The sequence below is a fragment of the Eutrigla gurnardus genome, assembly GCF_963514095.1.
Source record: "Eutrigla gurnardus genome assembly, chromosome: 9".
Taxonomy (NCBI): domain Eukaryota; kingdom Metazoa; phylum Chordata; class Actinopteri; order Perciformes; family Triglidae; genus Eutrigla; species Eutrigla gurnardus.
This window is the reverse complement of record NC_139923.1, coordinates 17,472,595-17,495,038: the sequence shown is the minus strand read 5'-3', so window position 1 is coordinate 17,495,038 and position 22,444 is coordinate 17,472,595. Positions and strand designations below refer to the sequence as shown.

Sequence of the window (22,444 nt, the reverse complement as noted above, 5' to 3'; positions counted from 1 at the left end):
AAAAACAACTTAAATCATTCATATAAGCATCTAAGTAGTGTTTATATAGTTTTCTGTGTGGAGAGGGTGAAGAGTGCAAAGACTGCAGTCGGGCAAAAATACAAAGAAAATAGATCCTCTGTTGGCTGTATACACTGATCATTCTGCCTTTGCATGTATTCGACCACAATCCTACATAACTTTTTTCGATCGGTAGAATGCAGTGAGCCTTCATTTTACATAACCCACACTTTGCTGTAGAGAATCATTTTTTTCCCCAGAATCATTGTATGAGCAAAGCAGAAGAAACAGAAGCCTGTAAGCCTATGTTCATCTAATTAATATATTAAAATATGTAATAAGTTGATATATTACAAGATATATTTTGAATGAATTGTTTTATTCACACAGATATTTTAAAATATTTGCCTTTTTGCACATGGAATAAAGCATCTGTACAGTTTTTAATATAATATAATATATACATCTCCATCACTGTTCAAATGACCCAATTCGTAATAACAGAGCTAATGGAGTAATGGAGCTACTGAGGTAATTTGTTCATGCACATTTTTGGCTTTTTTTTTTCTTTCCTAATATATTCTTGCTCCATCAACATCATAGGTAAAACGATTATATATATATATAAAGTGGTGCTTTGTGAAGCCCTTTACTGTTATATAGGTCAATACAAATGAGCCTGGCTTCATATGCACCACAATTTTTCACTCAAAGTTGGTGTTACCGACTAGTATGTAGAGGCTTCAAAGTCAATATGATAGGTTTCTCTGGCAAGAGAATGAGCTCAAATGTACTCCGCACTTCCACATGGCGCTGCTTCTCCACTCGGAAGTTCTCAAGCATCTGCATGACACAAGAGAATGTACACAGTTAATATGATGCGTAAATGAGCTGCAGGACACAGTGAAACAACTTGTTTTATATATCTCACGTGGATAAGGAAGATCTGCATCTCTGCCTCAGCTATTCTGCGTCCTAAACACTGACGGGGCCCGAAGCCGAAGCCCAGGCTCCTGAAGTAGTGTGTCTCCGTCCTCAGCCAACGGGAGGGCTGATACTGCTCCGGACGGAAGAACACTTTGGGGTCTCTGCCCATTGCATAGAGTCCTAACTGGACCAGAGTCTAAACACAAACACATACAGACACAAACATGGTTAACAGGTGCCTGGAATCAGACAGAATTGTAATCCAGGATGCTCAAATACAAAAACACGCTTAGATATTTAAATGTTAACTGCATCTCACCCCAGCTGGGATGTGGTAGTTTTGAATAATGATATCTTCTGCTATGTATCTTTGCAGGCTCACTGCAACCGGGTGTAACCTGTATGATCAGAGTGAAAAATCCATATTAAAGGACAATTACGTACTACTACATTTTCAAAACAACAATGTGTTAGTGGAAAAAATATCAGTATGAACAAAGAGAAATACTATTCCCTAAAGAATTGACAACTATCATCTCAACAGTATCATACATCATTACATATCTAGCACTGCCATTTATTACACCTCAGTGTTTCCTTCAAAGCTCCTTTGACCAGTGGAATCCGCTTCAGCATCTCCAGCATGTCTCCCTGGCTTTCAGCCCGAGCTGCAGCCACCTCGGCCCTCAGCTCCTCCTGGAGGTTGGGGTGCCGAGCCAGTTCATACAGTGTCCACAGCAGCGTTATCGAAGTCTGAGACACACAAACAGAATTATGTAGAAAGCAAAAAAAAAAAAAGTCACATTCTGGAAAATAATAACTACGTCTTTTTTCTTTTCTCCTTACAGTATCTACTCCTCCAGCCATTAGCTCGGTGATGCTGGCCTTGATGTCTTCGATGGACAGCTTGTCCAGCATGAGCAGGCTCGCTAGGACTCCTGGGTATTTCTTTGGATTGCCAGCTTCCTGACGTAACTGCCTGTAGATGTTGTGGATGCAGCGGTCCGCTGATGCACCAAAAGAATAGAAATGAGGTTTAAAAAAAATCCAACATATACAATTCTAGATACTTGTTTATCCTACCTTGGTTGAAGATCCCGTCCCAGGCCGCCACATGGTCCCGCCACACCTTCGCTCCGATCTGCCTCAACAGAGCAGGAGGTATGTACAGCATGGGTGAGGTCGTCTTGAACATGAGGGTGATGCAGTCGATGAAATGTTGAGATTCAGGGTCGATGTAGTCCAGCATCAAACCGAGGCGCTCCCCATACAGCACCGAGCTCACCGCTGTGTAGGACGGGGCAGACGTGAGACAAAGATGAGGCACTAACCTACATGAGTGAAGTAAATGATATGTGAGACAAAAGTCTTACACTCCAGTGCATATTTAAAGAGCTCCTGAGAAAGATCAGTGGTCCACTTGTTCTGGCCGTTTCGCTTGATCTTTTTGTGAACTCTGGCCACAAAATCCTGGCCCACTTCCTCCAACAGAGGCACAAAGTTTCCCAGCATCTTCGGGGAAATCACCTCCTTGTTGAGAATCACACGGTTTGATCTCCAGTCTTCTCCATTCCTGTGAGAAGATTGGACGTTGACTTAAAACTAGCAAGGCACAGTCTTATTTAGAAAAGCCCTTGTTCCATTAAAGTGTCAAAATATTAGTAAAACAGGATGTTTGCAGGTAGAATTACCTGAATAGAATAGATAGATGGATAATTTTAGCACATACTTTAGTAAAACTCCGTATTTGCGATTCCTGTAGTCTCTGTATGATGTCCAGGCTTCAACATTCAGCCTTTTAGGATAATGGCCTTCCGCTTTGAACAGGATAGCAGCATCTTCAGGATTGATGATATTCACACTTTCATAATAACCTATCTTTTCTCTGACGTGCAGAAAATCAGAAGAAAAAAAGGGGTGGGGGTGGGGGGGATGTCACATCAGCTGCATGTTTTCAGAAAACACCACTGTGGATTTTCCATCACAAATGTTTTTCATGATCGATCGCGTTTATATTTGGACCAGAACATACATTTCAAACTAGTGACGTCACTCAAAGTAATTTGTGTTGTCTCCTTATGTTACTGTTTACTTAAGATAGACCCTATGAGTGTCATATTTACTTTATCCTTTTATTTATTTTTTAAGATTTATGCAAACGGCTTTGTCTTCCGTACCTGTAAATGGGTCCAAAAGTGTTGAAGTTCTGCAACATGATGCGGTGAAGATTTGTGAAGCCATCCAGTTTCCAGAAGTTGTACAGGTTGGACACCCCATTCTTCCACAGTCCGGGAATCTCACTGAAAGGTCTGACTATGCTGCTGCTGTCCGAGTATGCCTGTCTGACCACCGGCATGCTGCTGCTGCGGCGGCGCACGCCTGTCGTCAGCTCTCCGAGCCAGGACAGGGGCCCCGTCACCGGGCTGCGACACACACTCCACCTGGCCATCCTGACAACAAAACAATCTCACTCTGCTTTACCTTCGGCAGCTCGTCTGGCTCTCTCAGGGACATCTGGTGCAAAACAAGGAAGCTGGTCTAAATAGTCAGGCCCCCCCCCCCCCCCTCGCTGTGCTGACCAAGGCTCTCCAGTTGAACTTTACAGCCTAATAGAATCAGCATTGCTTTCTGAATATGTTATCTTATACAATGGCACCCGTAAATCAACTGTATGTAAAAAGTGAGACTATGCTAACTAACATTAGGACCAACACTAAGACCTTCAGAAAGATTCTTTGTTAAAAAGCATTTGCTTTGATTTATGGACAAAGACAAGGGCATAAGAGAAACTCACTTTATAACAACATGGACAATGTATACATGACAAGCTTGTACTTTACAGTTAAAAAGATTGAATAAATATGTTTACAAATGCTATTAAGCATGACATTTCTTCAAGCAGAGGTGGGTCATTTTCTACAAAAACATGATTTGTTATGCTTGTTGAAAGATTACATTTTGCAACATTTTTTAAACCTCGTGTATTCTTGATGGTTTCTCAAGATTACCATCCGTAGCTTTAAGGAGCTTGATGAGTTCCTCCAGCTTCATGGCTGTCTTAATGTCTCCCTGGATTTTGAGTCTGCCACTGGTGTACGCAGCAAATGGTTGTAGCCTTCCCTGGAACATGTCCAGGAGGTCAGTGTCACTCATGGTCAGTGTCACATCTGGCTCTCTGCACAGGAATCCTGCTCCAGCTGCACCGCTACCTACAGAACACACACAGCCATGGAGATAATTAATATTTATGTAACTGGAATTTGAAACTTGCATTAAGTTGCTGGATTTATCTCAAAGAGAATGCTCTCATAATTGTGACACATTTACAGTAATATATGAAGCATCACCTTGGCTCAAATCCACATAGCAACTGTGATTTTGTCCATCTTCCGAGCTGATATCAAACTGGAAGCAGGCCCCAACCTGGTGGACCAAGGTTTCTGTGAGCAGGAGCTTGACCCTGCCGAGCAGCTCTTCAACAGAACCTGGTGTCTCCACAACAGCCTGAGGGGAACCGCTGAGCTCGTCTGTAAAAGTTATGATGTCATCTGAGGACAAAAGCCACAGATTTTTAGGTGTTATCAGAATGGTTACATGTTGTACAAAAACAGTGCGTGTATGTGGGACCATACCTTTTTGAGGCTGTGCAATTCCACTCTGGCCCAGAAAGTGCATGGCCAGCTGCTGAATAGGGCCAGCAAGGCCTTCCAGTCCAGGCACAGAAGGAGGCATGATGAGGGGTCCAGGGGGAACCCCCGCTGGTTCTTTTAGTAGAGAGCCTAGGGTAAGCTCGACCCTGTCCACCTCCAGGCCCCAGGGTCGAGTCATCTCATTTATGTCCATCTGTGCAAAGTAATACAGATGTAAGGTTGACGTGATACAGTGAAAAGCTAGCAGAGAGTAAATCCAGTGTTGTCTCACCCCGAGATATTCTCCAAGTTTAACTCTCTCGGTTTGGATCTCTCGGACAGTCTTCTTGGCCAGGCTGTAGGTCATAGCCTTCTGTGCCGTCATCCTGGTTGAGGCGTTCAGGTCCTGGACTGATAGTACTGACATGATGGGACTCCAGATCCTGAACTGGATGTCTGCTCCCACTGCCAACACGCCGCCATCCAGGGTAGCGACCTACAGTAGCAGTATGACATTTTATATGAGGGATGGACACCAAACACATATGAAAATATATCATCATCCTTAACACTGGCACTGACAAGCAATATTCACTAAAGGTTGAATATACAGTCCACCATTACGAATCAAATGACATGAGCTTGACACCTTAACTGTATTGAAATGCAGTGAAGAATGTCAGTAATGGCACTGTGGCTAAAAAAAAACTGCATGATAAAAGGTTAATTATATATAATCCATACCTATACATTCTTGAGTATTAAACAAAATGTGTCATCAGACATCTGCATGTAATTCTGAAGTTTACGGGCACAAAGACAAGACTAAAAACATTCAGCACACAAACATCAACAGTGTACCAAGAGTGCCACCTGTAGGACAAAGTAAATCAAAACAGATTTTGCTGCGCTGTAATCATTCTTCCTGTTTATACTGGCCATAAAGAGATGTATTTATTATGCATTTTCTACTGATGTGATGGGAAACAAACTCCACAGTCCTCTTCTTGTGCAAGAAACTAATTCAAATGTTTATCTGAAACGTACATGCATGATTTCTGACAGCATGAAAAGCTGTGTTAAAGGTATGTTCCATAAAGACTTCATGCAAAAACACTGCAGGAGAATGTGAGGGAAACTACTCCTGAACGCAGTTGTTTTCTACACATTTGTGCATGTAAGGAGTGGGGTTGTCTATCACAACAGCTAACTAATGATGACGGCAGTATCATGATTTACCTGGCAGGGGGGGATGTTGAAAGCTCGGGTGCGTAGGTCTACTCTCTGCCATTGGTCAATGAGGGGCAGCACAAGGACAATACCCGGGCCCTTGGGAGGACCAACTCGACCCAGACGAAACACTACTATCCTCTGGTAGTTGGGCACTGTCTGTGGACGAGATGAGTCACGGTTGGTTATTTTTATACTCGACGAATGAGTGGACGCACTGTGGGGAGTAACTGATGAGAGTTAATTTCACCTTACTTTTAGTACAAACCATGCTGTTATAGGAAATGTTATGAAGGTGCAGATGTAGACGAGGAAGATGACAATCTGGTTGCAAATCCAGGACAGCCATCCTTGGGAGGTATCTTAAAGAAAAGAAACCAATAAAAAGAGTCTTCAGTAACCCAGTCAGCTTGTAAAACAGTTGTATGCTGTCATGTGGCTTGAAGGGGAGCTTTGGACTTGGGATTGGCGACCATAAAATTTGAACAGCAAGCCTGCACTACAAACTGGGAGTGTGGACTTTTAAAAGGGGTGGTTTGCCTTTTATGATCGACATTGTGTTATCAAAGGTTTATTACTGCCTAGTCCGTCGTGTTTTATCAACATTACCTTTAATATTATACCTGTATTGTCCTCATGAGAATTGTGTGTTGCACACAGACATTGAACATAAATACAATATATATACATAATATGCCCAGACCCATCATGCTACATAGCACATATACTAAATAAAGGTTGGAGGACTTGCATGAGACAGATAAAAATCCCAGGATGGTTAAAAGTATACGTTATCATATAAAGTATGATATATCCTGAAATGTTGTCCCTAAAACAGGGGTGTCCAATCTTAGACAGGCCGGTGTGGGTGCAGGGCAGGCGTTTGTTTGAGCCCAGCACTTCAATCCAGACTTTGGTGAGTTGGATCAGGTGAGGTAGTGCTGGGTTAAAACAAAAACCTGCACCCACACCAGCCCTTCTTGGATAAGACTGGACACCCCTGCCCAAGGATGAGTAAAGCTCCAAAACACTAGATCCTACACTACCCATAATGCAATAGCATGTTTCCCAAAGCCCTCTCTGTCTGGTAAACCTACAGTGAATTACGTTTTACTGAAACACTCTTATTGTTTTTATTAGACTATTTTTGACTGCTTCGTTTGACTTTATGTCCGTGTCTTCCTCCTTTAAGTAATTTACTAAATTACAACAGCAATCTAAACCCCCAAACTCACCACGTCCAACATGTCAAAGCCATAGCTACGACAGTAAATGTGAGTGTGACCTACCAGTGAAGTCGTTTTCAGAAACTTTGGGGACGTTGTCAAATGAATAGCCTCGGTTTGTGTCCACAAACAAGCCCGAAGTCCTCGGAGAGGTGAAGTCCCTCTGAGGGAGCAGCTGATAAGACTTGCTGAACATTGTACGGTAAAACAACAGTTATTTGTTATTTAAAGCAACCTCATTTTAACTGCCAGTCTCCACTGCAGCTTTCAGCTAAAATCGTCTTGTAGACGTGTAGTAAACAAAGTGGTAACGGTTACTAAAATGCTGGACGCTTTAGCTCATGATGCTAATAACCTAGCGTCAAGTTCTTCCGTGTTTTGTTTCCGCTCTTCTTCTCGGTGTTTACTGACGGCTCGTATGCATCACTAAATGTGCTCATCACCGCCACCTAACGTTACTGTAGCCCAACTACAGTTAACATTTCAGGATACTGTAGCCATAGGGCCCCCACATTAATAAACCTTTATCTTTATATTGTATGGTCTCCCATCAGATATTACATACATACATACATACATACATACATACATGATACAGATGTTACTGTGCTATTTTTTTTTTTCTTTGTTATTTCCACACTGCAATGTCTTGTTATATATATTGGCTTTTTGGCTTGAAGATGTAATGATTAGGCCCTAAATGATATTCATAAAATTACCAGATATTTTGTAATGTGTCTTATTGTGTTCTCTTCTGTTTCTGTAAATATAAAGAATGGAAAACATAACCAAAGATGAGCAAACTTGTCAACAACAAAATGTTCATATTTATTTCAGACAAATACTTAACTTCAAATTTCATTTAATTTATTCCGCAAAATAAAAAACACCATAGCCTACCTACATAAAAAATGTTATGCAAAACTTAAAAAATGTAATAATCACTGAACAAACCTGTAACCTATTCTCATTTAATTGGAATGCCATACACTTTAATGCTTTGTTTTTCAAGGAGTTATAGTGGGACATTTTTCCTTTTGTGTTATTTCAAAATGTCTTTGAAGAAAATGAATCTACTTGAATTTGAAAGAAGTCGTTACTAGAATATGTGAAACAAACAAACAGAAAAGGTGTTGCTTGATGACTGGTTTATGGTGTCATCCAGCTTCCCTTTCTGCTTGTTTTTAATTGGTGTCTTAGTTTTTGAACATGTCACACAGCAGCTTCTCCATGGGTGTGCTGCCAATGGTCCTGTGAAAGAACAGCTGTTCTATTTTCTCAGAGCTCACAAAATGGAGGGATGGCAGCAGAAGCAACATTTTCCCAAACCTTGATGGACAAGAACAAAGGAGAGTGAACTTCATGTTTCTATTTAGGCTTTTATATGACAAACATCATCTATGTCATGAGAGCAGGAGAGTTGAAGCAGGCTTACCTGGCATGTTGGCTGGGGTAAAGTGAATGGATGTGCTGACCTAGCAACACCTGTGACTGGTCCTGGAGATTCTCCACCTGCTCTGAGTCTTTAAGGCTGTGTGTCTCTGAAAGCCAAATATCATGACATAAGGTAGGCTACCATGTCCATTCAGTCTCACAAAGATGCATTTTGCTGGAGGAATAACCCCTAACCTGGCTTGAACAGTACAATGGCTTTCAGGCAGGCAAACTCAGTCGGGTCAACAGCCAGCGCCTTAAAGCGATTAAAGACCTCTTCCAGGATACGCAGGTCAGTTGTGGGGAGGCTGATCTTGGCCTGCTGTGTGGGAGAAAGGTCTGGCAGTGAGAGAAGAGGACAGCTGTCCATGGGCAGGGACCACTGGATGGCACACAAGAGGAACATCTCACTCCAAGCTTCCTCAAGGAGAATCACCTGAGGAAGTCAGAAATGCATCTTAGCAGGCTCACGCACAATTTATGTACAGTATGTGTGAGTCGATTTGGTGAATATGCAAAAACTTGTGTCAGTCAGTGAGTCTCACCTGGTCTCGAAATGGCAAGTGAGCAAAGACAGGCAAGTTTTTTGCCCACTTGACAGACACGAAGAGGAGTCGTGCCGATGTCTCATATATACTCTCTGAACAGCTGGAAGTGTATGGGGACATACGGGAGTCGGAGGGAGTCTGCCCTCTTTCTGAATCATTCGTTGTCACATCGATGTTCTCCTCCACTGTGCATTAGAAAAATAGAGTCACATAAATGTTTAGGCTCCTGGGAGGACAATATTTATAAGTCAAAATGCAACATTACAATTTAGAAAAGACAATTCTAATTTTTTTTAAGGGAATCCCCTCTTATCACTGACATAAGTAGCAAATCATGAAGTGAATTTTTCTCATCTTGGCACTTTTTGTATCCACCATAGACTGTAAATTAGGAGTGGACGTAGTCATTGTAACATCGCCAATTGTTTCATGTGTTATGGATTTGACACCTTGAGTTCGGCATCTTGGGATTTTTGGCCATCCCCATCTTGGATTTTTGCAACCAGGGAACAGAAGTGACCATATTTGGACTGCGGAGGAGTGACAGGTGGATCTGATGAACACAAGAAGCAGAGCGGCTACCTGCATCTGGTTCGATCTGACTTCTGGTATGAAGCGGTTGCCAAATTAGCTTCCTTAATTCATGGTAGCTAATTGCATTGGTAGCGTGGTAGTGCTTTGGTTAGGCCGCTGTCACGACCTGTCAATCCCAATGTAGTTGTAAACCATACCCTGCTTTATAGTCTAATTTACTGTTAATGTGACCATAGTTCACGAAATAGACATCGTGCTGTTACAATGTTAACTGAGATAATAAATCAAGTGAAATGTAGAGTAATTTTCTCATAGATTTCCATGCAATCCGACTTCTTTTTTACCAGAGGAGTCGCCCCCTGATGGCCAGTAGAGAGAATGCAACTCTAAGGCACTTCTGCATTGGCTTCACTTTTCAGAATCGGAGGTTGCCACCTGGTATCCACCTCAAGTTAACGTCTGTCATAATGATCTCACCATCCTCAGGCTCCAGTTTTGCACAAGTCTCTGCCGTCAGCAGGCTGACCATAAAGCGGTGGTAGTTATTGGAGTTGCTGCAGGGCTGTGCGGCGGCAGAGCTGGTGACGGAGGAAGTGACCCGAGGTTTGCAGATGACTGATGAGTAGGGGGCGGAGGAAGTGAGCTCCCTTGTGGTGGCCAGGTGCTCCTTTTTAGTGTCCATATTTATAGAGTCTAGACTGACATGTGCTGTGTTTCGAGGCTGTCGCTCATTCTGCACAGCTGCCAAAAAGAAGTAAATAATAATAAATAAATCTTGTAAAAACAGTCAAGGGTTTAGATCATTTGTCACAGGAAAGTATATATCCATGGCCAAAAATCTGAAAAATTCACTTTTTTGAGAAAACAAAAAAACGTGTTTTTTCTTGCAGAATGCTATTTGTTAAGGATACCCAATGCATAATACACTGCTTTGAACTATATTACGTGTTAACAATACAAACTAGGTATTTTTAACATTCCTTGTTCTCATCATCCGAAGTAAAAATCCACCAATTAGAAAATCCTGCAGGTAGGATGTTTTGCTCTTTGGCCGTGGATATACACAATAAATATACTCACCATCTTTGTTCATGCCAGCTTGGAGACACTTCTTCAGTCGACAAGCTTGGCATTGGTTCCGATGAGCCTTGTCAACAGGACACCTGCCAGTTCCAGCCTGACACCTGTGGTAACGAAAAAATAACAATACTGAGTAGAGATAAGTGATATATTAAAATACAAGTAATTACTTACACTAGGAATAATTACACAAGTTGTATTTCTCCATCATTCACATTCTGACTGCCCTCTTAGATAAACATTTTGCTCACCTGTAGATGAGTCTTCGTCTCACACTGCGTTTAAAGAAGCCACTGCATCCGTTGCAGGCATAGATACCGTAGTGTTTCCCACTGCTTGAATCAGAACACACTTTACACAGCAGACCTTCACCAAGAGGGACTGAACTTATGTCTGTAGAGGACAGATAGCAGGAATAAGCCACGTTTTTCATCACACTTGTTCTGTCTTTTTAGTCTTATTCTTCTTATTGTGCTCACAATACACACGACTATTGTCAATATCAAATATTGCACAAATATTTGCAAATTTCTGTTTTTGACAACAGTTCCATATTACAACAATCACGGGCTCACCTGCATGAAGTCCATCTGTGAAGTCATTCGACATGTTCGAAGAAAACATTTGCATTTTAGTCATGTGGTCCTCCATTTTCAGATGTGTTCTAATGTCTGAACTTTTAAGTGACGTTGCCTGTCTCAATCAAATCATTTTTTCATGTGCAGTGTCGACACATTGCTCCCAAACCGCAAAAGGCGTAGAATTTGCAGTTCTTTCCACTGAAGCTTGTAGTTAAAGCCTCATTTTCCCGGAGTTACTCCAGTAATGCTCGGTGATATTGATCCAGTGTTGTCCTTTCTCTGCTTGTTTCTGATATAATGGAGGGTCAAAAGAGTCACTACTTGTCTTCTTCTTTCTTTCTCTCTGCCAGAATGAGTGTGAGCCGTCTGGGGGCTTTCTGGAGGAAGACAAGGGGATTAGTACCAGGCGCTGTGTAAGCAAATGCTGATTTGTCATCCTCTTAATCTTTACTGTCTATAAGGGTAAATCAATCAGTCACACCACTTATAGGCAAACCTGAACTGAAACTACTGAAAGTTCTGCTTTCAGACGGCTTCATGGTGAGGGTCACCAGTGTCTCCGGAAAGATATTAACATCGCTATTTAAATTCTTCCCTGTTAATTCTCACGTATAATGCCTTTCACAAATTGGTTAATTAATTCTTAACTTATTATTTTATAAGAAAGATGCTTCACATGTGTTGTATATTGTAGATCTGGTGACATTGGTTAAAGACATCACAAGTAGTCAACTACTGCCCAGGTTTTAGAAGTTGACTAGTCAACAGGTGAAGTGATGAACAAGACAAAAGGAATATGGAGTATTTGTTCCACTCGGAGCACACATATGTCCTTCTCCTGCATGTTAACAGGATAATGGGGTGGCGTCTTCTTACACCACACTTAAGACATTCCCTCCGCGCCATATTGGCCCTGTCAATGACGCTAATGGCTTCAGGAGAACACAGCCACCCCAAATCAGCAAAGTAGCTTAACCATGAAATGTGGTCTCCTTCTTGGAGAGGGCTCACGAAAGGGGGCGATGAGAAGAAAAACAATTAGTGCAGAGATTGAAAGAGCAGCAACAAGTTGACCCTTAATTCCATTCGTCAGCCATATGGTGACTGCTCTCTGGGGCCAATTAGTAACCCAAGTAATATGTATTGTTATTGTTTGTTTGTTTCTGCACAGTGGATGGTCAACAAGACACGTCAGAAACATCAACAACTGCGCTCGGTATTTTCTGTACAGGCCTATCAAGCTACAGTGACGACTTATTGCATATAGCTAATGATTAGTTCAGGTTGTTAATCAGATCAAATGTAGTAAAGACAGTAAAGATACAAATGTGACCTTGTCTGCCCCGTCCACAACATGATTTCTGTAATCCTTATTATGTCACTCTTGATTTTAGGATAACAATGTTTTTGACTGAAAACAGAGCCCTTTCTGTTGGCTTAAACCGGTGTATAAAAGGATTACAAACTAGGCACACGGAGCCGTTTGAACTCAGAATCTGTTGTCCGAATTGGTTTTACAATCCTGAAACAGCGACAAAAGGTTCGATTTGCAATGGTGTAGGTACACGTTATGATGGTATGCAGTGAATTGGCTTCGTATTATGATTTATGTGAAGCACTTAAATTGATTTAAACATGTTAAACTTGCTTGCTATGACTTGTGTACAACAATTTGACTGTAGCATACATATATAATATCATGATATACACAATATATATGACCGGGAGGCCTGAAAGCTAACACTACCTTTTATCCACTGGATGTAAAACTATTTAAAACTAGAGTTGAAATAGTTCAAACCTGGCATCAGAATGCCTCAAACGCATCTTTTATATCTACTTGTGATCCGATTTCACTTTGCAACTTTGATATAATAACCAAAGTTTGGGAAATATGCTCAGTGAAAGTCTGTCAAGGTGGTCCACGACACATTTGCATTCACGCTTCACCATGTTTGGGTCGCAGTCTATACTCTGTGATTGTGAAGATGCCTAGAATACACATTTATACTGACCTCAGCAGTATGGTAATAGGAGAATGCTAATCTGGAGTCCCATGTCAGATTACCTAGCATAAGTGTTACTCACATGTCAGGGATGAGCTGATTATCTTGTTCCTCGCACTAGCAGACAAGACATTTAAATTTAAATTAAATATTTCATTGGTAATAATTTTACGCTGATATGTGTCATCTGATGAGTTACACATAAGCAAAGTGTAACTTTACATATTTCCATCATAGTGAAACACATAATATTCTTTTTTTTTTTAATTCTTTCTTGAATCTTTGTTTGTCGGCAGGGCTAAGATGCTGCTGCCTGCTGCCATCAGCAAAGTGCTGGCTTGAGGTTCTTCCTGGCAGGATAACTGTCACGTTCCTTCACTCTGCCAATCTTTAGCCGCCCCGCCGCCATGAGCCAACTGGAAGATTATTATTTAGTGGGGAACATTTCTGATGACAGAGCCCTGCAGGTGATTGAGCACACGTCAGTAGGAAAACCCCAGCTCCATCAGACTGATCAGCTGTCCATAAGTTTAAGAGTGCCGCTACCCCTCTACATATTAAGAGTTTCAAATGCGTTTTGGTGGTCACTGGATCAAACATTGGCCCTTGAACGCTACTTCACAATTCTTTGTGTCAGTCTAAGCAGCTTCTTTTGTATAATCTCCATGAATGACAGCTATTGTCAAAGAGCGAGATTCCCTTTTTTAATTGTTTGTGTCCTCTTTATGCAGATGGAGCAGATGCCTCAAATTGCAAAGGCATACAATAGTATTTTTTTTTTCTAAATCTATTTATGAGCTAAATTAATCTACATCCAGGACTATTATGAAATAATGTATATAAATAGACAACTTCTGTCATCTAAAAACAGACTAAAATGACCAGACTGGATGACATTTTTCATCCAAATTAGCTAATTTTATGAATTTCTAATGAATAAAGGCAGTAAAAATGTCCCGGTGGGATAATCTTATGCCTGCTTTGTTCTAACATCATAAGCTTCTGTTGCACTGCACTCAGCACGTCTACCTGACGGCTGCAGAGAATGGTTCAACAAGCTTGCATTGTTAAGCTTTGTAGGTTCACTTCAGCAATTCCTGTGGTCACCCCCAAGTCAGATGAAGTGGAAGGATTGAGGTGTCAGCACTATGGCTACCAGGGATTGCCCCGCCTTACCATCTGCTGCCATTACTGTAATCCACACAATGAGAAAATCACTTGTCTCAGTCCATATCAAAGTCATGTCAGCTCAATTCGACAGGCAAGTCAACATCAGCGGGAGAAAATCCACTTCTTGCTGGAACTGAAACGCTTATTTGGTTATGTCCTCTAAATAAAAGTGCATACTCTTTGGCAGAGATGAAACAGGATGTTAAACAAAATATGAAATTTCAATGCATATCAGTTTACAGTTAATTGGATAATGGTATCACAGTAACATTCTAACAGTAAATGTAAAGCAACAGTAGTACCGTTAACACAACACCAGAAATTAAAAGCACAGAAATAGAAAAATGTTCTCTGTCAAAATGCATTTGCTCATTACGGAGGTAACTGGAGGACAGAAACAGCTTCCTCTCAGTTTACTGTGGCCTCCAGACCACTTCATCCTGTCACAATTTAAAACCTTTCTGGCCATTTCTGGGGGTGTTCATGGTCAAGAGGATGCTGGGCTGCTCTCAGGAGACACATGTAATTGTTTTACTTAGTGTAATTATATAATTGTAGATGCTATACTTACACTCTCGCCACTATGTTTAAAAACTGGCATCATATATACATCATCATGGCACAGTTAAACACAACAAAAAATAAGCATACGTTAAGACATTTTGAGTGATAAGGAAATATGATTACTATTACTATGAAGTTAGCCCAAACAAGTGTGGTATATAAAAACATATAGACCATATTTAACTTGTGTCATACTAAAAGATTAATGAGTGAATCTCTGGCCACAGGATGGCAGTATTCCATGAAACAAGATGATTCATTTGATCAACATGCTATTTTCCTTATCTTTTCAGCTATAGAGACAGGACTTCCACCAGTTTATCAGAAAATGTGAGTTACCGTCTTCAGACTTAAATGACATGTATAGTCTTATTTTAAGTTTGGTTCAGAAAAGATTGAATTTTGCAGTATTTTCCCATCTGATTGTGAAGAGGGGTGTCGAAAAGGTCATGTTCCACCATAGTGTTGTACAGAAAAGGGGGGCCAGAGAATTACAAAGAGGAAGAGGTTCATTGTGTTCACTCATGAGAGGAAACATTCAGTTTATTCAACCCAAGAAGTGATTCCTACGTGAATTGTTCCCATTTAAGGAAATAATATAAGTGGTAAGGGAAGCCTTGAAGGATTGAATTGAATGCAGGATTTCTTTCTGCTCCATCCAGGGCTTTATGAAAATACATCAGCATACTTAGCGACCCAGTCTGGCTGTTAATTTGATTAAAGTGTCATAAACCCAGGGTCTTCCCAGGCTGAGCCTCCACCACAGAGATCTGTTCTGAGACATTTTAATGTTTCTGTGTCAGAGTGTTTGTGGAGAGCAGTTTGAGAGTTTATCCAGAGAAGGAAAGAAACATCCTTTAAGGCCATAAACTTTTTCCTTAAGATGAGCTTTTTGAGGACACAACGGATATCCTAGGATTATGGGGGCATGAGTGGAGGAAATAAGGTGAAGCTGAATGTACGCATGGTGATTGCCAGAGGATGAGTTGAATGGGTTTGGTGCTCAAGAGTGACTTGAGCGAGGAGATAACCATTGAGAGGGTTCGCCTTGAGGAGGGTAACCAGGAGTTTAGTAGTTATTCCAGCTTGTGTGGCAAAGGAATAGTGTGTTGCTCTCCAAGGTCCCCATAGTTACTGGAGAGCCAATGAGGGCAGGTGGCCAGAAAATGGCCGGTCTGGTCACAGTAAATGCATTTTCCCATCTAAATTCAGTCACTCAGCCACTAACATTGATAAGAAAAAAATAGACATTTAAGAAGAATTTTAAGTGAGAATGTTCCACTGTTCAAAGTATTACAGCAAAATCGACATCTTCACATCATCATAATTTTATTATTTTTCAGAGCAAGTGCAGTTGAGACATTACAGTGCAGCATTTCAGGTTTTTCCAATCAAGGTCGTTGTTAACATTTCTATATTGTGACTACTAAACATGCAAACTGTAAAATAAAATAGCGTTCATTATTAATTAATAATAAACTAAATAGTCATTACAAAAATTTGAATGAGAAAATATACGCAATGAAGTCCCTGAGAAGGCATTTTAATTTGTGCATACTTTAAGACTGGAGAAACAATTTATTAAAGAGTTTACACCACTTTAAAAAAAAGGCAACTTTGAATTTAATTCACCAGAAAAACCTTGCGATGTTAATCCATTGGGCATCTTCAAACGCCTTGGTACTCATGTTTGCAGTGTCCAACAAAAAGAGGCTCTGCTCTGATGCCACGCCTGGAGGAGAAAGGGAAGCAACAGCAGTTATAATAAAGCAAACGTTATGAGAAAGAGCTCAGTGTCTTGTTAAGGTATGCCAGCAAAAGCTCTCATAGAAAAGGTAAAGTACCTCACAAGCTTGCAGCGAAAGTCCTGCAAGCGAGGAAACGCCTGGTCTACGTTGGAGGTCTGCTTCTCATCACTCCACAGTCTCTCTGCTGCAGCACTCGCCCTTGGCCTGTGATTTTGGGTGCAACCAGTGATTATGAGTGATTCCATGCACTAACTATATGGAGTCGGATCAGTTTTATGAATTATGGGGTTTTTTTGTATCTCATACCAAAGACGTGGAGTGAGATTGGTAGCATCAACATACTCCCCCCACATGCAGACCTCACCCCCGATCACCAGCTTCTTCTGTTCCTCGGTGCCTGTGAAGGGACAGGGAAAAGCTTTGCTTTAATAATATGATGTGCTTGTGATTAACAATACATATCAATCAGAATCTTCACTTCAAACTTCTCACACCACTTCAAGTCATAACTCAGCAAGTCAATGTTTAAACAGGCCTCTGCATGTTCCCATCACCAGGTTATATTATGTGATTATTACATGGGCATGCACACACCAGTAAAGTTCAGTGGCTGCACGGTGTAGTAGCTGCGCCAGTCCTGGCCATAGGCAATGTGGTTGATGTACCATGGGGCAGCTAGCAGGACCCTCATGCCAGCTTTGGTCATCCTGCTGAGCTCTGCCTTATAACTAGCTGGCGTGCCCTTCCAGATGTGCAGCACTGTGTCCTTAGGGATCTAAACAGGGTGACAAATAACATGCTGTCTTGCCCTTCTGTGCTACATCTCAACTGACCCGTGTTTTATATTGCAGAGAATAATCACATGTGAAAACTCCTTAATGAGCTTTTATCAACAAGGGAGACATGGTTCACAGAATTTGCGAACTTGATTCTTGAAATTGGCTGCAACGGCATATAGGCTTTAGCCTCACCAGAAGATCCTTTATACAGAATATCACCATCTTGGAGTATGCTGTGTGCATGGTACATCATGGTACTTTAACCAAGGAGAGTACAAGGTTAACTGAATTGCACAAATCAGTGCTTGCAAACAGGTTGTCCACTTTTTTAGCCCTTTTTATGTAATACAGGGAGCATATTAATGTAAATTCAAAATGTAGAACAAGTTCATTTCTGTTGAGTTTGGTACAGTACATACAATTACTTTATAAAAGCACATTTGTTTCAATCATTTGTACTCAAATGATTTAGCAGTGTTGACTACAAACCAACTGAAATGCCCAATAGGCTTCAAGTCAGCGCTTTTAGCTGGCATATCTAGTAAAGCACCATCATGACACATGCTTTATTGGCAATATATCTTATAAGCAACCTGATAGTAAAACTTGCAGCTCTCTATTTTGCAAGGCCTTTGCTTTCACAATTTGATGAAATGTGAAATATTGATTGATTTGTGAAATAACTGCCAAATGGCAATATTGTGATACTTCTGTGTGCAGGGAAAGAGTGTGAATGTTAGCCATGGAGCATCAGACATCACAACATGTTCAGCTTGTACCACAGCAATCACACCTCTCTGTTTCCCAATTCCATACGACATACTCATTCTAAGTGTTGAGTACTGTGTGCAATGTCTTCACACTGGAAACTTGATTTTAAAAAAGGTACATTGATTATGCTATGAAGATTGCTGTACAGTATATTATGTATATAAAGTATACCATATGGAATTGAGACACAGAATATGTCTTTGTAACATTAATGTGTGCACAGGCTTCACTGCCACCTAGTGGTACGGCTACACAATAGAACATTCTGTGTTGCACTCAAAATGGTTGTGACGAGCATCCTATATTTAGAGGAAACCGAGTTTTACCTGTGAATTATTGTTAGGCAAGCTAATTAATTAGCCACAGCACACAGGCTCTATTCTGACCCTTGAAGGCGAGGGGCCACACAGTGTAGTATCGGGCCCAGTTGTGCGTGGGCCCTGGCTGGTCCAGATACCACGGAGAGGCCAGAATCACCCTGTGCCCTGCTTTAGTCACCCTGCGCACTTCACACAGGTAACAGCCATTTCTCCACACCTCCACCACTGTCGGAGAGCTGCGCTGCAACACAATGCTATAGACTGTCAGGTGTACATCAACTGGTTCTATGATACACCTGGAGGTGCTGCAAGGAAATTAAAAATGTCAGCATTTGTTTATTTTAGCATTTTATTGAGCAAATATTGATATTTGTGATTATGTAAATTATTTAATATCTGTAAAAAGCAACACCATGCACCCCTGCACTTGCAGAAAATACATCTTTTTTAACATCTGAAAGGGTGTGTGAACCTATATGAACACCACTGACCCCAAAAATACTGTATATCATATCATAGGTGTTATTTGTAGGGGTGTACTTACTCGTTCATGGTAGTCAAACACATCCTGCCACACGATGGATGTCTTCTTGAGAGCTGACGTGATATTCACAATGCTGGAAATAACATAGTAGAAACATAAATTACATTTGTAACATTAACATGATGTTTGGTGTATTTCTCCAAGTGTTCTACTGCAATATTCCCCCTTTACAACCTACTTCTCCATGTAGAATGCTTCCAGTTTGGTGAAATCTGCTCCATATCCCATCTTCTGCATGAATGCTTGCACATCAGGGTTGGATTTCCTATGTAAACACACAGTGGGAATCTTTTTTTGTGGTAATTTTAAAGTATATTAAATGTATACGTCCATCAATTACCTTGGACAAGATAAAAACCTTTTCTTCCTTTCCTTGAACCAGGTCAAAAACAGTCAGCAGCCATTAAAATGATCCGTCACATTTCAACCTACCAGCATGAAAAGTTCACCTCGTCCCCTCCTAAGTGGATATAGGAATCAGGAAACACCGATGACACCTCCTTAAATAGTCTCGCCATGAACCGATAGGTGGAGGGTAACACTGGATTTACAGGACCAAAAGTACCAGAAGGGGTGATCCCTCTGTAGCAGGGAGTCAACAAGTCAGGTTGCCCTAGGGAATAAATGGTAACCAATCAGATTTAGTTCAGCATTTTAAAAATACATTTCTAGTATAGTCTGTTGAGTGAAGGCATGTTTTTGTAACTGATGTAGTCATAAGAGTCCTCCAAATAAAAGGGAGTCAAACACAAGATTAGTATGTGCCACTGTTGTTGCCATTTATAGTATTGGCTTGCAGGTTTGGCAGACAGGATTCCTGTTGACCAAAAAAGGCATGATGATACCTTATATGTCGAAGAGCTAGGAGATGGGATCACATGGATAAAACTGTTGTTTTGAAGTAAAATTCACCTTTCCCCCAAGATTGGGTGTGGCCGGGTGAATCAAACTCAGGAACCACTCTTATCCCCCACAGCCTGGCATGCGAGATCACTCTTCTTACATCCGACTGTGTGTAGATGTGAGTCATCGGATGGAAAGCCCCCTGAATCAGAGCCAGAAGCCTTTGTTCAGGGTGGATGCCACTTTCCCTACCTCATGAATCCACATGCAGTAGACGTTATAATAATAACTTTAATTTATATAGCGCCTTCCATGAGACCCAAGGACGCTTTACTCAAATAGAAAACGGAAAAAAAAACAAAAACAGACAGACAGATAGATGGTGTTTGAGGATTTAAATAAAACTCTAAGATAATAATATTAAACAACAAAGTTTCAGAGTCCAGGTTCACATGAGTTGAAACGACTTATTCTGTCTCATTACTCAACCGTTCATCCACATGACATACCTTACTGGAAAGGTCTGGAAAGGTCCGGCTCTGGTAAGGGAAGGAGGGGTCATCAACAATGTGCCAGTGAAACACATTGAATTTACTGTAGGCCATTGCATCCTAATAAGAAAGATATACGTTAGTACCACTGAATGAAAACAGAAGGTTAAAGTTCAGATTACGTCATCTGTCCATTACCAGAGTTTGTAAAATGGCCGGCACTGGTAAATAGTGACGTGAAGTGTCCAACAAGATGCCCCTGAACTGAAACCGGGGAAAGTCCTCAATCTCAGTCTTGTTTACAAAATACTAAAAGAAGAAACAAACAGGAGAAAAAAATATTGCTTTTATTGACCCGCCTAAACATTAAACAAGCTGCATAACAAGATGAGACTGTGCATTCAATGAGTAGGAGTAATTCTGACTTACGGAGCCATAATCATCTTGATACACCAGCTGGCTGAAGGTTTCCAGACCTATGCTTAATCAGAGGATGTATCATAAATAAAATCAGCAATCAACTAAATCTGCACAGGTAGAAGTGGGATATCAGTTATTAAATATTGGGTTGCATGAGAAATCCAGAGCAACTTGCTAAACAGGCTTTGATGGGACCCTTCCTTTGCTAACGGTTCTCATTTAGTTCATACACGTTCTTCAAAAATGGAGTGGCCATAATCACCTCTAACTGCACCCCACACTGTCTCCGCTTTCAAATATGCCTGTCCTGCAGAGACACTCAGATTGTCTGAAACACAAAAAAGGACAGAGTAAGACGATGCATCGAACCCGGCAGGCGAGGACGGATGCTGCCAGCGTGATCTTCACCTGTGGCGCTCTGGCTTCAGATAAATGTGTCGATACTCACATCTCTCAGAAGAGTCCTCACTTGGGTAACTCTCACAATCATCATGGTCGACGCTGATCTCCACAGTAAATGGTTTATCCTCCATGAATTGCCGAACACCACTTCCTGTTGGTCATAAATGTTTACAGTGAGTAGTTGGTGGGTTAAAGTGCGTATGTTGCCTGTGCACTTCCATTTTGTGAATGTCAAAAATCAAACCCCCATTATTCAGACACCTATGGTATTTGAAAAACGTAAACAGGAAGCTGTGTTATACTGGTCCATTGTCATTGGAGGTGTTTTAGAGTAGGTAGGCCTGCACGAGCTGACGGGTGAACTGCTGTCTCTACAAAGGCCATTGATCGACTTTAAAAGCCAACATGACAAACAGAACATTGAAAACAAAAGCGGTGGACACTTTGCTCTACATGCCTTTCGTGCACCCATAATGGAATCTTACTTCTCCACAATGTGTGGATCACCGGATCATCTACTCATAATGCTGACTCTAGAATTGCCATACATAATGTGGACATTTTTATGTGTTTAATAATGACATTCACATGGCACAGCAATTATCAATATATTTAAATCACAAAACACGTTACACATCACGTTTGTGAATGTTTACCAGTTATATTAGTATAACTGTATTTGATAGTCTTCACTTTATCACCTACCAGAAGTGTACTCTGGGAAAACAAGAGAGAAGTATCTCTTGAACGCAGCATCCAGGACAGAGCAACCAGGCTGTGCGGCTGAGTGTCTTCCATAGCCGAAGTGGAAAGTCTGCGGGCTCACAGGGTATCGCTCGGCTGAGGAGGTGAAACCCTGCGGTAATGGCCACACTCCCTCCACCGTGTGTAGACCGAGCGGGAGGATACATAGGAGTAGCAAATTAACATTGCGACGAGTGTGTCGTCCGGAACTGCACATAACTTCCATTACTACTCCATTCAAAAACAAACTGCACTGTCAAGCCTCTGCTTCTGCTTCTTTTTGTTTTTATTGTCGGTTGGCAAACCAACTTAAAGGCGCATTACCGCCACTAACTGGACTGGAGTGTGAAAAGGGAGGTTGGAGAGGGGTGGAATAACTATATTATTTTAGCTTTCCCAGCTTCTTTTAAGAACTAAATAATATTATCGTCCCTGCCGCTTTCCCGAAGATCC

The 22,444-nt window shown here is 41.2% G+C and overlaps 4 protein-coding genes and 1 long non-coding RNA gene across 6 annotated transcripts in view; 1 reads left to right on the top strand and 4 right to left on the bottom strand.

The window, feature by feature from the left end:
• The window catches only part of LOC311018974, a 40,071-nt gene extending 38,118 nt beyond the window's left edge, over positions 1–1,953 (top strand). The window contains exon 5 of the long non-coding RNA XR_014597768.1: positions 1,776–1,953. This is a non-coding gene — a long non-coding RNA (uncharacterized lncRNA). The remainder of the gene's footprint in view (positions 1–1,775) is intronic.
• On the bottom strand, positions 401–3,570 carry cyp11a1.2 (cytochrome P450 family 11 subfamily A member 1, tandem duplicate 2). Its single transcript, XM_084018104.1, has 9 exons — positions 3,105–3,570; positions 2,657–2,812; positions 2,301–2,500; positions 2,011–2,214; positions 1,774–1,934; positions 1,514–1,680; positions 1,247–1,325; positions 932–1,123; positions 401–843 (listed from the first exon to the last, which is right to left on the bottom strand). The coding sequence occupies exons 1-9, from the start codon at positions 3,374–3,376 to the stop codon at positions 721–723; spliced, it is 1,554 nt and encodes a 517-aa protein (XP_083874230.1). The 5' UTR covers positions 3,377–3,570; the 3' UTR covers positions 401–720.
• A 137-nt stretch (positions 3,571–3,707) lies between these two features.
• Positions 3,708–7,398, bottom strand: stoml1 (stomatin (EPB72)-like 1). 2 transcript variants are annotated; one of them, XM_084018107.1, is made up of 7 exons: positions 7,076–7,397; positions 6,042–6,148; positions 5,796–5,945; positions 4,849–5,052; positions 4,560–4,770; positions 4,275–4,475; positions 3,708–4,136 (listed from the first exon to the last, which is right to left on the bottom strand). In XM_084018107.1, the coding sequence occupies exons 1-7, from the start codon at positions 7,206–7,208 to the stop codon at positions 3,898–3,900; spliced, it is 1,245 nt and encodes a 414-aa protein (XP_083874233.1). In that variant the 5' UTR covers positions 7,209–7,397; the 3' UTR covers positions 3,708–3,897. The 2 variants fall into 2 exon arrangements, with proteins under 2 accessions (XP_083874233.1, XP_083874232.1); XM_084018106.1 differs by having other exon boundaries at positions 4,275–4,770; positions 7,076–7,398.
• A 495-nt stretch (positions 7,399–7,893) lies between these two features.
• Positions 7,894–11,674, bottom strand: LOC311019276 (photoreceptor-specific nuclear receptor-like). Its single transcript, XM_084018582.1, has 8 exons — positions 11,184–11,674; positions 10,860–11,001; positions 10,609–10,712; positions 10,006–10,269; positions 8,992–9,179; positions 8,642–8,882; positions 8,448–8,553; positions 7,894–8,341 (listed from the first exon to the last, which is right to left on the bottom strand). The coding sequence occupies exons 1-8, from the start codon at positions 11,257–11,259 to the stop codon at positions 8,209–8,211; spliced, it is 1,254 nt and encodes a 417-aa protein (XP_083874708.1). The 5' UTR covers positions 11,260–11,674; the 3' UTR covers positions 7,894–8,208.
• Positions 11,675–16,235: 4,561 nt separating this feature from the next.
• Positions 16,236–22,268, bottom strand: hexa (hexosaminidase A (alpha polypeptide)). The gene is made up of 14 exons (XM_084018102.1): positions 21,953–22,268; positions 21,294–21,398; positions 21,108–21,173; positions 20,855–20,901; positions 20,624–20,734; positions 20,444–20,545; positions 20,004–20,136; positions 19,524–19,704; positions 19,270–19,356; positions 19,092–19,164; positions 17,272–17,452; positions 16,984–17,074; positions 16,774–16,881; positions 16,236–16,661 (listed from the first exon to the last, which is right to left on the bottom strand). Exons 1-14 carry the CDS (start codon positions 22,215–22,217, stop codon positions 16,598–16,600), a joined length of 1,614 nt encoding a protein of 537 aa, XP_083874228.1. The 5' UTR covers positions 22,218–22,268; the 3' UTR covers positions 16,236–16,597.
• Positions 22,269–22,444: the final 176 nt, after the last annotated feature.